The sequence below is a fragment of the Triticum urartu genome, chromosome 1A, assembly GCF_056163025.1.
Source record: "Triticum urartu cultivar PI428250 chromosome 1A, HENAU_Tu73, whole genome shotgun sequence".
Taxonomy (NCBI): Eukaryota; Viridiplantae; Streptophyta; class Magnoliopsida; order Poales; family Poaceae; genus Triticum; species Triticum urartu.
In genome coordinates, this window is record NC_141873.1 from 536,011,425 (window position 1) to 536,027,613 (window position 16,189).

The window sequence follows — 16,189 nt, forward strand, 5'->3', positions numbered from 1 at the left end:
TACCTCCATCAAGAAGGCCCGAACATGGGTAAAACATCGTGTTCCCTGCCTCCTGTTACCATCCGCCTTAGACGCACAGTTCAGGACCCCCTACCCGAGATCCGCCGGTTTTGACACCGACAGTCGCCGTCACCGGCATCAACAACATTTTTTTGCAAGGATTTCTCTAGGAGCCAAACACGACCAAATCGCCTGAGATCCAAGACCTAGCACACCTCCGGCCGCCGACGCAGGCCACGAGAGGGGAGCAGAGCACCCCCGACTTACCACGAAAAGGAGCAGAGCCCGTCGCCGTGGATCCTGGGACTCCCTCCACCTCCCCTTCCCCCGTACAAGCAGGACTGCCCAGAACAAGAGCTTGCCATAAGGACCAACACGGCACAGTCGCGAACGAGGGGAGGGGTGCATGAGAAACGCCGCGGCCCGCCAAATCTGGAGCAACACGGGGCAGCAGGGCCAGCACCGGCCGCGCACGGCGCGTCACCCGTCCAGCCGCGCGTGCCCCAACCTCCACACCAGCGCCGCCAGCCACGGGACGCCGCAGCCGAGCCAGCGAGCAGTCCCCCGCCCGAGGCACCGCGCCCCCAAGCCGCCGCCAAAATCCACCCACTAGCAGCTCCGCGCCCACGCACGTAGCCCCACGCCGCTGCCGCTGAAGCCATAAGCCGCCGGGACTAGGCCCCGCTCGCAGATCGACGCGCCGGCCAACAAGTGACCCCCGTCGTGCCCGAGTGCCGCCCGTTGACGCGAGGAGGATCCCTGCCGCTGCTGTCAGTCGCGCGGCTTTGCCCCACGACGTCCTCCGGCAGCGGCAGAGAGAGGATGGACCGGCGGCAGCGACACTAGCTAGGGTTGGGGGGCCGCCCGAGTCGCCCGCACAGGGCGGGGGGGGGGTGAGATCTTGGGTCGGTATCTATAAACTTTGTTTCTTATGATACGTTTGCTTATGATACGTATGCTTATATGATACGTACGCAGGAAAGAAAGGGAATAACAGTGATGCATTGCATTCGAGCAGGTTTCTTGTATATTATATTCAGATCTCCAAAACAGTTCGTATGAAGGAATGAGAATCTGTCATTGGAGGACATGCTACGGCAATGCAGCAGGTATTCAAGTTGAATTGATATTCACAGTGAATTAGTGACTTATCTTGTTTCTGGGTTTGGTATACACCCATAAAAAAGTCAGTTCCTTGCAGACTAACCGAAGACAACCATTCTCATTTCGATAGAGAAAATCCCACAGACCCATAAAAATATTTTCAGTTCAGTTCTGTGTAGTACACATAAACATCGCTTTCCTGATGATAACATCGGTGCTGAAAGTGTCTCAACCCTGCTTCTGTGCTGTATAGTCTCAAAACTACAAACACAGTTACAATACAGGTTACAAGGATGCCTCCAACTACAGTTTTTCTTGATTAAATGTTTATCATGAGGCACACCGCTACTTCTTAAGAGAATAACTGCTCCCACAGTAATACCAACGCCAATTTCTTGGTACCTATTCTCCAATCGCACACACTTAACGCGAAACACGGTTCATTCTGGGCAGTTTACAACAGTGCTGCTGTGGGGTCCGAATGTTTTCTGGTGGTAGGCTGATGTTAGAACAGTCAAGCATCTCGGAATTTAATTTTGTAGGAAGAGAGGCAGTATTATGTTTATGAACTGTACAGTTCATTTTAAATTATGAAATTTATTACTGATGCACGATGCAAGTCTCTATGACGGGAGAAGATTTGTAATGGCACTCTGTCGTGTGGCTCAAAATGAATGCAGAGCTTCTAGGACCAATTACCTGATCGCTAAGTTATTATATGTAATATTGTAAAGTGTTATTTGAATCCTTGAATTTGAAAAAAGTGAACTCCAGTAAGTGATGAAAAATGAGAATAGCAGTGATGCATTGCGTTCGAGCCAGTTTCTTGTAGATTATCTTCAGATCTCCAAAACAGTTCGGATGAAGGAATAAGAATCTGTCATTGGATGGGGACATGCTACGGCAATGCAGCAGGTATTCAAGTTGAATTGATATTCACAGTGAATTAGTGACTTATCTTGTTTCTGGGTTTGGTATACACCCATAAAAAAGTCAGTTCCTTGCAGACTAACCGAAGACAACCATTCTCATTTCGATAGAGAAAATCCCACAGACCCATAAAAATATTTTCAATACATTCTGCCTTTGATACCTACGGGTTTAATCTGAACACGACACGGCAGTTCTGGACCCGGCCCCGCCCACAGCCCAAAAATTTCGGGCTGCCGCCACAGCTCTGACCCAGCCCGCCAATCCACCGGTCCAAGCTTTCGGCCACGTCACCAGTCCGCGGCATCCCTCACCCGGATCGCCATCTCGACCGTCCACTCCATCCGCATCCAACGGCAGGCAGACGCCTCCTCCACCCTCTCGTCCCCGTTAAAACGCCCCTCGCCCCTCCACGCAAATCACATCACCAGGCACCAGCAGCCACCACCGTTCCTCCGATTCCACCACATCCGCTCGCAGCTCGAGATCGTGAGCCATGTCCGGGCGCGGCAAGGGAGGCAAGGGGCTGGGCAAGGGCGGCGCCAAGCGCCACCGGAAGGTGCTGCGCGACAACATCCAGGGCATCACCAAGCCGGCGATCCGGCGGCTGGCGCGGAGGGGCGGCGTGAAGCGCATCTCGGGGCTCATCTACGAGGAGACCCGCGGCGTGCTCAAGATCTTCCTCGAGAACGTCATCCGCGACGCCGTCACCTACACCGAGCATGCCCGCCGCAAGACCGTCACCGCCATGGACGTCGTCTACGCGCTCAAGCGCCAGGGCCGCACCCTCTACGGATTCGGCGGCTAGGTCCTGCCGACTGTCGCCTGTCTCTGTCGCCGCCTGCAGATCCGCAAAGCTTGATGGAACTCTGACTTTTTCAGTTCGCTGTTTACTCTGTCTGTGTAGTTCGAACTGAATCGTGGAACAAAGTTATTTGCATATCTTGTTGGAAATGAAACTTGCCTGTCAGCATGTCGTAAATCTGATTCTGTGCGCTATTGGGTACGATTGTTGTTTCCCTTGTGATGCTTGGGCCCCGGATGAATCGAACTTGTTTGCAGGCTAATTTGTAATGTGATGAAAAAACGCCATTAAACAATTGTGTATCTTGATTCAGGAACATCATTTGCTTTGTTTTTGCATCTGATCCATATGTACTGGACACCATCAATGTTACTTCTGTGGTGCAATGTCTGTAATGGAGATGCTGCATTTCATCACCGAGTTCTTGCTTGAGTGGCTATCCTTGACCTGAGTTTTGAGTGTACAAATTTGCTCTCTGACTTGTAATGTGAGACTATCTCAAAGTGGCCAACCCATGATGTGGTTCGTGGTAACTGCTACTCCAATAAATTAATCAGGATCATCATTTGCGCTTTATTTCTGTTGATTTTTATTACAGTAACATTTTAACTGCTTGAACTATGTTTCCAACTGCGGAATTTCCAATACAGATACACGATACCCTCTTGGTAGTGACACAACTTCATCCTTCGGTTGAGTTGATCAAGAGGTGCAATGATGTATTGGATATGTTATGAATTATATTCAGACATCCAAAGCTAAATGAATACTAATCTCTCCTGAGAAGTCATGCTACAGAATTCAACCACCATTCCGTCAGAACGGCAATGTAACAAGCATATCAAGTTAGATGGAACTGGTATTCACAGCAAATTAGCGATCATTCTTGTCCTTTGGCTTTGTAGTATACCTAGTATAAAAGAAGTCTGCTCATTAGAGAATAAACCAATATTTTAAAGATTATGCTCAATTGGCAGATTACAAATGAGGTAAATACACTAGCAGTCTTATAACTTGCGCGCGACGGTCAGTTTGATGCATAAACTTGTAAAATATATGATTACAATTATTAAACTTGCGTGAACGTGCAAATACGGTCATAGTTTCCGTACACAGGCGTATACACTGCCTGGGTGGCATGCCAGGTCCGCTGTGAGTGGCTTATAATGCTGCATGTGATGTTTTTTGTAAAACACCTCCAGATTTTGTTAATTACAACACATGATCGCACATCTTGTGCTTGGTAGAATGGAAAAAAATGGCGGCGGCTGGATTGAACTTCTGACCTCAAAGCATACAGCACTGTGCACTGAGGAGTCACCTAGAAATCGATTGTTGTAATAACTTTGACAAATTGTATACATCTTTAATAATACTCGCTCAGGTCAACAGTAAAAGAGTAAATGAAAATAAAAAATCTATTGTGTGCTCCCACATGACGCATAATACGTGAGAAATAAATTTATTTGTGAGGTCGGAACATCCATTTTATCTAGAATTTTGAACCAAAAGTATCTTTAAGTTATGTGCTACAAAAACTATTACTTTTATTCTTAATAGATGTACAGTCTTAAATCTTTTAACTTCATAACGATCCGAGTTAGTGTTGATTAATTCCTTTACTGGAATTAAAGGCTACTAGCTAGCTGCGGACATTTGATGACCGTACATGTACTCAACAAGCAAAACTGCTCGTTAATTTGTCTGAAAAATTATGCATATTCATTCTGAGATATATTTTCTTTATCCAGATTTTAAAATTTTAAAATATTCGAATTCAATACAGAATTTGTTGATTTGTCCGAAATAATTTACGTACACTCATTCTAAAATCTATTTTCTTTTAGCGAGATTTTTTAATTTAATGTTATTTGAATTCAAAAAAAATTATTTGTTTTTTTTGAAATAAGTTAAGTACATTCATTATGAACTATATATTCTTATGTATATTTTAAAATTTAAAATTACTGGAATTCAAACAAAAATTTGTTGACTTGTCCAAAAATATACGTAAACTCATTCTGAACTATATTTCCTTTTATCTAGTATTTAAAATTGAAATTATTCAAGTTCAAACAAATATCTCGTTGATTTGTCTGAAAGAATTTAAGTGCACCCATTCTGAACTATATTTTCTTTTATAATGATTTTGAAATTTTAAATAATTTGAATTAAAACAAATACTTTGTTGATTTGTCCAAAAAATATGTACATTCATTCTGAACTTCATTTCTTTTATCTTGATTTTTAAATTTAAAAATATTCGAATTCAAACACATATTTTGTTGGTTTGTCTGAAAGAATTTATGTGCATTCATTCTGTAATATATATTTTCTTTTATCAAGACTCTAAAAAGGGAAAATGTTCGAATTCAAACAAAGGTGATTTGTCTGAAAATTTTACAATATTTTGACCATTTCAAGGGTGGGAGAAGTGTTTGCCATTTCGAAATTTTAAAAAAATTGTCCTAGTCTAGTACGGTTAGTTTGCTCAGTTTGCATGTCCCAGTCGATGTGTAGAACTTGCTCTGTATTATTTGCATCATATAATAAAGCATACATCTTAGCATTTGGCACAAATAGATGTCTAGCTGGGTGGTTTGCTCACATCAAGATATCGTAGAGGCAGTAGGATCAATTCACCACGGCACACATTATTTTAATTCTCAGAATATTTCTGCGGCCCATCTATTCCAACCGCCTGAGGCGCTTTTTTTGCGTAAAAAAAATTTCGAGGTGCTATCTGCAAATCTATGTAACATCCCGATTCTCAGAATATTTAAGAAAAAGTTTTCCAAAAAATCAAGGCAAGAAAATTTTCGTTTGGTAATGAAGCTTAAATTGTACTTTTATAATTCGGAGGATTTAATTTGAACTAATACCAACTTAAATTAAATTTGAGTTTTGTTGTTTCTTTTAGTTGGGTTTTATTTTGGTCTTAAGCATATTTAAATATACGAGTTTGTGTTTTCTTCGATTTCTAAGTTCATGATATTTTGTTTGAGCTTCTTTTTCATTACTAGATTTTCCTCTTAGGAGAGGAAAATCAATTTGTTTCCCTCTCTCAAACTTTGTACCAAATTCCCGTGGACAGTATGTATTTCCTCTCTCTTCCCTGTGTTAAGCCCACCTATATTTTTCTCACACCCGAATGGGCCAACAGCCAATTTTTCCTTTCTTCTTTCTCTCCCACTTGGACCTGGGCCAATACCCAGCCAAGCCAGCGCCTCCTCTTCGCTCCCTCCTTAAGTTTCAATACAGAAGAGAAACAACCGCCTACATGTACATAGAAAACTCCTGCATCCTCCTTTAATTCCTCTTTCCTTCCTTATTTCTCTTCACCTTCCATCTTCCAACGCCAACCCAAGCTCTTCTCCTTCCTCACGCACACGAAGCTGAAACGTACACGCACTAGCACTCCTGATTCTCTCAAGCGTTCTCAAATCCGTGAGTATATATATGAGTGCCCCTTGCTCCTCTTGCAGACCCATATCAACTCCTCCCTTCTCCCTTCCACGATCTCTCCAAAACTCTCTCCGAACTGCTGCTGCTCCATGGATGCCGGCGCTCGTTCCCGGTGGTGTAGACCATCTCCATCAGCACCCTTGCGCCACAAAGTTCCTCTCCACACCATGAATCCATTCAGAGAAGAAAGAACGCGTTCCGTTGACCAGACGCGAACAATTTTGCATGTCCGCCAACACTGTTCGTCGAGTTCTTCGCGTCGTTCTGTCAAACTCGGTGAGCAACTATCCAATTCCTTTTGTGCGACTTCAAAACATCATTCAATTTATCTCCTAGACATCATAGTTCCTCCTATTTTTATCGTTGGCCATGTTGATGCTATCCGTCGCATAAACCGTAGGTCATGGTCACATTTCCATTGTTTTTGTTCATCGTTTGATCTCCCCAGTAGAAGAAACGTTTTATGTGGCTGTAGCAATCCCGTAGTGGAGTTAGGTTACTTGTTTGGTTAATCGAGTTTTATTATAGATTTTTGGTTGTTTATCGGACTATTTATTAATATGTTATTTTCTTGTGTTCTTGATACGCGTAGGAGTGTGTGCTAGTGATACATCTCCAACGTATCTATAATTTTTGATTGCTCCATGCTATATTATCTACTGTTTTGGACTATAATGGGCTTTATTTTCCAATTTTATATTATTTTTGGGACTAACCTATTAACCGGAGGCCCAGCCCAGAATTGTTGTTTTTTGCTTATTTCAGTATTTCGGAGAAACAGAATATCAAACGGAGTCCAAACGGAATAAAACCTTCGGGAACATGATTTTTTCACCGAACGTGATCCAGAAGACTTGGACCCTACTCCAAGGAGTCAAAGAGGCGTTCACGAGGGTGGGGGGCGCGCCCACCCCCTAGGGCGCGCCCCCTGCCTCATGGGCCCCTCGGTGCTCCACCGACGTACTCCTTCCTCCTATATATACCTACGTACCCTCAAACGATCAGAACAGGAGCCAAAAACCTAATTCCACCGCCGCAACTTCCTGTATCCACGAGATCCCATCTTGGGGCCTGTTCCGGAGCTTCGCCGGAGAGGGCCGTCATCACGGAGGGATTCTACATCATCATAGCCTCTCCGATGAAGTGTGATTAGTTTACCTCAGACCTTTGGGTCCATAGTTAGTAGCTAGATGGCTTCTTCTCTCTTTTTGGATCTCAATACAAAGTTCTCCCCCTCTCTTGCGGAGATCTATTCGATGTAATCTTCTTTTAGCGGTGTGTTTGTTGAGACCGATGAATTGTGGGTTTATGATCAAGTCTATCTATTAATAATATTTGAATCTTCTCTGAATTCTTTTATGTATGATTGGTTATCTTTGCAAGTCTCTTCGAATTATCCGTTTGGTTTGGCCAACTAGATTGGTAGTTCTTGCCATGGGAGAAGTGCTTAGCTTTGGGTTCGATCTTGCGGTGTCCTTTCCCAGTGACAGAAGGGGCAGCAAGGCATGTATTGCATCGTTGTCATCGAGGATAACAAGATGGGGTTTATTTCATATTGCATGAATTTATCTCTCTACATCATGTCATCTTGCTTTAAGCGTTACTCTGTTTTTAACTTAATACTCTAGATGCATGCTGGATAGCGGTCGATGAGTGGAGTAATAGTAGTAGATGCAGAATCGTTTCGGTCTACTTGTCACGGACGTGATGCCTATATACATGATCATGCCTAGATATTCTCATAACTATGCTCAATTCTGTCAATTGCTCAACAATAATTTGTTCACCCTCCGTAGAATACTTATGCTCTTGAGAGAAGCCACCAGTGAAACCTATGGCCCCCGGGTCTATTCTCATCATATCAATCTCCATCACTTTAATCTTGCTTTGCTTTTTTTACTTTGCCTTTTACTTTTCACTTTGCATCTCTATACCAAAAATACCAAAAATATTATATCTATCAGATCTCACTCTCGTAAGTGACCCTGAAGGGATTGACAACCCCTAATCGCGTTGGTTGCGAGTAGCTATCGTTTTGTGCAGGCACGAGGGACTTGAGCGTGGCCTCCTATTGGATTGATACCTTGGTTCTCCAAAACTGAGGGAAATACTTACGCTACTCTGCTGCATCATCCCTTCCTCTTCGGGGAAATCCAACGCAAGCTCAAGAGGTAGCAAGAAGAATTTCTGGCACCATTGACGGGGAGTCTTTGCAAAAAGTCAACATACCAAGTACCCATCACAATTCCTATCTCTCGCATTACATTATTTGCCATTTGCCTCTCGTTTTCCTCTCCCCCACTTCACCCTTGCCGTTTTATTCGCCCTCTCTTTCCCAATCTCCTTCTCCTCCTCCCTCTCTTTTCTGCTTGCATTTTTGTTTGCTCGTGTGTTGGATTGCTTGTTTGTCGCGATGGCTCAAGATACTACCAAATTGTGTGACTTCACCAATACCAATAATAATGATTTCCTTAGCACTCCGATTGCTCCTCTTGCCAATACTGAATCTTGTGAAATCAATACTGCTTTGTTGAATCTTATTATGAAAGATCAATTTGCCGGCCTTCCTAGTGAAGATGCCGCTACTCATCTGAATATCTTCATTGATTTATGTGATATGCAAAAGAAAAAAGATGTTGATAATGATGTCGTTAAATTGAAGCTATTTCCTTTTTCGCTTAGAGATCGTGCTAAAGCTTGGTTTTCGTCTTTGCCTAAAAATAGTATTGATTCTTGGAACAAGTGCAAAGATGCTTTTATCTATAAGTATTTCCCTCCCGCTAAGATCATCTCTCTTAGAAACGATATTATGAACTTTAAGCAACTTGATCATGAACATGTTGCACAAGCTTGGGAGAGAATAAAATTAATGATACGTAATTGCCCTACTCATGGTTTGAATTTGTGGATGATTATACAATATTTTATGCCGGATTAAATTTTGCTTCTAGAAATCTTTTAGATTCGGCCGCGGGAGGCACTTTTATGGAAATCACTTTAGGAGATGCTACTAAAATCCTAGATAATATTATGGTTAATTATTCTCAATGGCATACTGAAAGATCTTCTAATAAAGAAGTGCATGCGATAGAAGAAATCAATGTTTTGAGTGGAAAGATGGATGAACTTATGAAATTATTTGCTACTAAGAGTGTTTCTTCTGATCCTAATGATATGCCTTTGTCTACTTTGATTGAGAATAACAATGAATCTATGGATGTGAATTTTGTTGGTAGGAATAATTTTGGTAACAACGCTTATAGAGGAAATTTTAATCCTAGGCCATATCCTAGTAACCCTTCTAATAATTATGGGAATTCCTACAACAACTCTTATGGAAATTATAATAAGATGCCCTCTGAATTTGAGAATAGTGTTAAAGAGTTTATGAATTCACAAAAGAATTTTAATGCTTTGCTTGAAGAGAAATTGCTTAAAGTTGATGATTTGGCTAGGAACGTTGATAGAATTTCTCTTGAGATTGATTCTTTAAAGCTTAGATCTATTCCTCCTAATCATGATATCAATGAGTCTCTCAAAGCCATGAGAATTTCCATTGATGAGTGCAAGGAAAGAACCGCTAGGATGCGTGCTTCCAAAGATGCCTTTATTAAAGCGTGTTCTTCCAATTCCTATGAAAATCAAGATGAAGATCTAAAAGTTATTGATGTGTCTCCTATTAAATATTTGTTTTGCAATATGAATCTTGATGAAACTGAATATGATCTTCCTTTACCTAGAAGGTGTTCTAAAAATTCGGAGTATTTAGATCTTTATGATGAAATTGATGAAAGTGGGATTGAAAGAAATAAAAAACTAGATGTTGCTAAACCCACTATATTGGATTTCAAGGAATTTAATTATGAAAGTTGCTCTTTAATTTATTGTATTTCCTTGTTGCAATCCGTGCTAAATTCTCCACATGCTTATAGTCAAAAGAAAGCCTTCACCGAACATATTGTTGATGCCTTGATGCAATCTTATGAAGAAAAACTTGAGTTGAAAGTTTCTATCCCTAGAAAACTCTATGATGAGTGGGAACCAACTATTAAAATTAAAATTAAAGATCATGAGTTTTATGCTTTGTGTGATTTGGGTGCTAGTGTCTCCACTATCCCCAAAACTTTGTGTGATTTGCTAGATTTTCGCAATTTTGATGATTGCTCTCTAAACTTGCATCTTGCGGATTCTACTATTAAGAAACCTATGGGAAGGATTAATGATGTTCTTATTGTTGCAAATAGAAATTATGTGCCCGTAGATTTCATCGTTCTTGATATAGATTGCAATCCTTCTTGCCCTATTATTCTTGGTAGACCTTTCCTTAAAACGGTTGGTGCGATTATTGATATGAAGGAAGGAAATATTAGATTTCAATTTCCATTAAAAAAGGGCATGGAACACTTTCCAAGAAAGAAAGTAAAATTTCCATATGAAACTATCATGAGAGCCACTTATGGATTGCCTACCAAAGATGGCAATACCTAGATCTATCCTCGCTTTTATGCCTAGCTAGGGGCGTTAAACGATAGCGCTTGTTGGGAGGCAACCCAATTTTATTTTTATTCCTTGATTTTTTTTCCTCCTGTTTAGTAATAAATAAATTATTTAGCCTCTATTTTGGTTGTGTTTTTTGTGTTTAATTAGTGTTTGTGCCAAGTAGAACCGTTGGGAAGACTTGGGGAAAGTCTTGTTGAACTTGCTGTAAAAAACAGAAACTTTAGCGCTCACGAGAACTGCTTTCATTTTTATTTAAAGAGTGCTATTTAGTTAATTCTTTTTGAAGATGATTAATAGATAAATTACTCACGTCCATAAATTTATTTTAGAATTTTTGGGGTTCCAGATATTGCGCTAGCTACAGATTACTACAGACTGTTCTGTTTTTGACATATTCTGTTTTTCGTGTGTTGTTTGCTTATTTTGATGAATCTATGGTTAGTAAAATAGTTTATAATCCATAAAGAAGTTGGAATACAGTAGGTTTAACACCAATATAAATAAATAATAAGTTCATTACAGTACCTTGAAGTGGTTTTTTGTTTTCTTTCACTAACGGAGCTCACGAGTTTTCTACTTTAAGTTTTGTGTTGTGAAGTTTTCAAGTTTTGGGTGAATTCTTGTGATGGATTATGGAACAAGGAGTGGCAAGAGCCTAATATTGGGGATGCCCATGGCACCCCCAAGATAATCCAAGGACACCAAAAAGTCAAAGCTTGGGGATGCCCCGGAAGGCATCCCCTCTTTCGTTCACTTCCATCGGTAATTTACTTGGAGCTATATTTTTATTCACCAACATGATATGTGTTTTGCTTGAAGCGTCTTGTATTATTTGTGTCTTTGTGTTTTAGTATGCCATAATCATCCTTGCTGTACATACCTTTTGAGAGAGCCATACATGAATTAAAATTTGATAGAATACTCTATGTGCTTCACTTATATCTTTTGAGCTATGTAATTTTGCTCTATGTGCTTCACTTATATCTTTTGAGCATTATAATTTTTGCTCTATGTGCTTCACTTAGATCTTTTAGAGCACGGTGGTGGATTTGTTTTAAATAAACTATTTATCTCTCATGCTTCACTTAAATTATTTTGAGAGTCTCTTAATAGCATGGTAATTTGCTTAATAATAATATGCTTGGTATTCAAGATTTGTGAAACTTTCTTTTGAGTGTGTTGAATACTAAGAAAAGATTGAAGCATGATAATTGTTTTGAGATATGGAGGTGATAATATTAAAGTCATGCTAGTTGAGTAGTTGTGAATTTAAAGAATACTTGTGTTCAAATTTGTGATTCCCGTAGCATGCACGTATGGTGAACCGTTATGTGATGAAGTTGGAGCATGATTTATTTATTGATTGTCTTCCTTATGAGTGGCGGTCGGGGATGAGCGATGGTCTTTTCCTACCAATCTATCTGCCTAGGAGCATGCGCGTAATACTTTGCTTTGATAACTTCTAGATTTTTGCAATAAGTATATGAGTTCTTTATGACTAATGTTGAGTCCATGGATTATACGCACTCTCACCCTTACACCTTTGCTAGCCTCTCTAATACCGCGCACTTTTCGCCGGTATCATACACCTACCATATACCTTCCTCAAAACAGCCACCATACCTACCTATTATGGCATTTCCATAGCCATTCCGAGATATATTGCCATGTAACTTTCCACTGTTCCGTTTATTATGACACACTCCATCATTGTCATATTGCATATCCTGGTACACCGCCGGAGGCATTCATATAGAGTCATATTTTGTTCTAAGTATCAAGTTGTAATTGTTGAGTTGTAAGAAAAATAAAAGTGTGATGATCATCATTATTAGAGCATTGTCCCAGTGAGGAAAGGATGATGGAGACTATGATTCCCCCACAAGTCGGGATGAGACTCCGGACGAAAAATAAATAAAAGAGGCCAAAGAAGCTCAAAAAGAAAGAAAGAAAAGAGGCCATAAAAAAGAGAAAAGGCCCAAATAAAAAAAATGAGAGAAAAAGAGAGAAGGGACAATGTTACTATCCCTTTACCACACTTGTGCTTCAAAGTATCACCATGATCTTCATAGCAGAGAGTCTCACATGTTATCACTTTCATATACTAGTGGGAATTTTACATTATAGAACTTGGCTTGTATATTCCAATGATGGGATTCCTCAAAATGCCCTAGGTCTTCGTGAGCAAGCAAGTTGGATGCACACCCACTTAGTTTCTTTTTGAGCTTTCATATACTTATAGCTCTAGTGCATCCATTGCCTGACAATCCCTACTCACTCACATTGATATCTATTGATGGGCATCTCCATAGCCCGTTGATACGCCTAGTTGATGTGAGACTATCTTCTCCTTTTTGTCTTCTCCACAACCATCATTCTATTCCACCTATAGTGCTATATCCATGGCTCACGCTCATGTATTGCGTGAAGATTGAAAAAGTTTTGAAAAAGTTAGAGTATGAAACAATTGCGTGGCTTGTCATCGGGGTTGTGCATGATTTAAATACTTTGTGTGGTGAAGATAGAGCATAGCTAGACTATATGATTTTGTAGGGATAACTTTCTTTGGCCATGTTATTTTGAGAAGACATAATTGCTTTGTTAGTATGCTTGAAGTATTATTATTTTTATGTCAATATAAACTTTTGTCTTGAATCTTTCGAATCTGAATATTCATATCACAATTAAGAAGATTTGGATTGAAATTATGCCAAGTATCACTCCGCATCAAAAATTCTATTTTTATCATTTACCTACTTGAGGACGAGCAGGAATTAAGCTTGGGGATGCCTGATACGTCTCCAACGTATCTATAATTTTTGATTGCTCCATGCTATATTATCTACTGTTTTGGACTATATTGGGCTTTATTTTCCACTTTTATATTATTTTTGGGACTAACCTATTAACCGGAGGCCCAGCCCAAAATTGCTGTTTTTTTTGCCTATTTCAGTATTTCGGAGAAACAGAATATCAAAAGGAGTCCAAACGGAATAAAACCTTCGGAAACGTGATTTTCTCACCGAACATGATCCAAGAGACTTGGACCCTACTCCAAGGAGTCAAAGAGGCGGTCACGAGGGTGGGGGCGCGCCCCCTGCCTCATGGGCCCCTCGGTGCTCCACCGACGTACTCCTTCCTCCTATATATACCTACGTACCCCCAAACGATCAGAACAGGAGCCAAAAACCTAATTCCACCGCCGCAACTTTCTGTATCCATGAGATCCCATCTTGGGGCCTGTTCCGGAGCTCCGTCGAAGAGGGCCGTCATCACGGAGGGCTTCTACATCATCATAGCCTCTCCGATGAAGTGTGAGTAGTTTACCTCAGACCTTCGGGTCCATAGTTAGTAGCTAGATGGCTTCTTCTCTCTTTTTGGATCTCAATACAAAGTTCTCCCCCTCTCTTGTGGAGATCTATTCGATGTAATCTTCTTTTTGCGGTGTGTTTGTTGAGACCGATGAATTGTGGGTTTATGATCAAGTCTATATATGAATAATATTTGAATCTTCTCTGAATTCTTTTATGTATAATTGGTTATCTTTGCAAGTCTCTTCGAATTATCCGTTTGGTTTGGCCAACTAGATTGGTAGTTCTTGCCATGGGAGAAGTGCGTAGCTTTGGGTTCGATCTTGCGATGTCCTTTCCCAGTGACAGAAGGGGCAACAAGGCACATATTGCATCGTTGCCATCGAGGATAACAAGATGGGGTTTATTTCATATTGCATGAATTTATCTCTCTACATCATGTCATCTTGCTTAAAGCGTTACTCTGTTTTTAACTTAATACTCTAGATGCATGCTGGATAGCGGTCGATGAGTGGAGTAATAGTAGTAGATGCAGAATCGTTTCGGTCTACTTGTCACGGACGTGATGCCTATATACATGATCATGCCTAGATATTCTCATAACTATGCTCAATTCTGTCAATTGCTCAACAGTAATTTGTTCACCCACCGTAGAATACTTATGCTCTTGAGAGAAGCCACTAGTGAAACCTATGGCCCCCGGGTCTATTCTCATCATATCAATCTCCATCACTTTAATCTTGCTTTGCTTTGTACTTTGCCTTTTACTTTTCACTTTGCATCTCTATACCAAAAATACCAAAAATATTATATCTATCAAATCTCACTCTCGTAAGTGACCGTGAAGGAATTGACAACCCCTAATCGCGTTGGTTGCGAGTAGCTATCGTTTTGTGCAGGCACGAGGGACTTGAGCGTGGCCTCCTACGGGATTGATACCTTGGTTCTCGAAAACTGAGGGAAATACTTACGCTACTCTGCTGCATCATCCCTTCCTCTTCGGGGAAATCCAACGCAAGCTCAAGAGGTAGCAGCTAGCTATCTCATAATTTGTGTGTCTCGTATATATATATATATATATATATATATATATATATATGATTGCTTGATTTATTTATTTTACCGATTATAGTTATGTGATATTTCTTTCGTGGGGTATGTAGTCATATGATATTACTATGTACAAGTTTCGGCAAATTATTATTATGTGTGGTAGTTGATCAGTGAACTTTTGTGTTGGTTTGATATTTTTTATATGTTGATGACATGCCTAGGATTCGCTCATAATTATTTCATAATTTTAGATGTTAGATGTGACTGACTAGATTTACTGTAAGGATTTCTTTTACTTACCTATTATATATTTGTAAATTGTCTCATGTGATATTGTTGCATAGCATGTAGCGCTATATTATGCATGTGTACAATTTTTGTTGAATGTTCGCCATGCTTAAATTCTATAGGATTATTCTAGGCTTTGCTCTGTTCATTGAATCATTAATTACTTCATGTCTTGATTAATTTTAATTGTTGCTTAGCATTGATATATCTTAGATATGGTTCACATTTTCATTTCCATCCATGTCACATGTTGTTTTATTGGTTTGAAATCATGCCATGCCTATGATAGTTGTTTAGGTATTTGTCATGTGTGTTCTTGCATAGTTTTCTTTATGCTAGGTTATAGATGTTAAATAAAGTGTTATATTACTTTAGAACAATTCCATTATAGTTTTCTGTGGCATAACACATTTTGTGTAGTTGTTCCTCTATTTTCGTACATGTCGCCATCCTAGATTACATTGTTGGTTCCTTTATGTCATGATTTAGGTCTTAGTGCTATATAGAATTTGTGCTCGTGGCATAGAACTTAGTTTATTACTTCTTAGTAATTATCCATTTACTTACCTAGGCAGTAGTTATGCATGATGAATTGCTTGTCATATTTTGTTAGCACTTTCTCAAAGTCATGTGTGTTCCATTGGATGCTTTACATGTGTTATATGAGTGTTAGTTTGTACTTTATGATCACACATATGGTTAGCCTTTGCCTGTTAGAGATACATGTTTCCAG

The 16,189-nt window shown here is 40.1% G+C and overlaps 1 protein-coding gene across 1 annotated transcript; it reads left to right on the top strand.

Moving 5' to 3' along the window:
- The first annotated feature begins 2,438 nt into the window (after positions 1–2,438).
- On the top strand, positions 2,439–3,016 carry LOC125521120 (histone H4). The gene has a single exon (XM_048686168.2). It carries the CDS (start codon positions 2,531–2,533, stop codon positions 2,840–2,842), a length of 312 nt encoding a protein of 103 aa, XP_048542125.1. The 5' UTR covers positions 2,439–2,530; the 3' UTR covers positions 2,843–3,016.
- Positions 3,017–16,189: the final 13,173 nt, after the last annotated feature.

Excerpts from the sequence above, each read along its gene's own strand:
- LOC125521120 (XM_048686168.2), top strand. The coding sequence starts at position 2,531 with ATGTCCGGGCGCGGCAAGGGAGGCAAGGGGCTGGGCAAGGGCGGCGCC.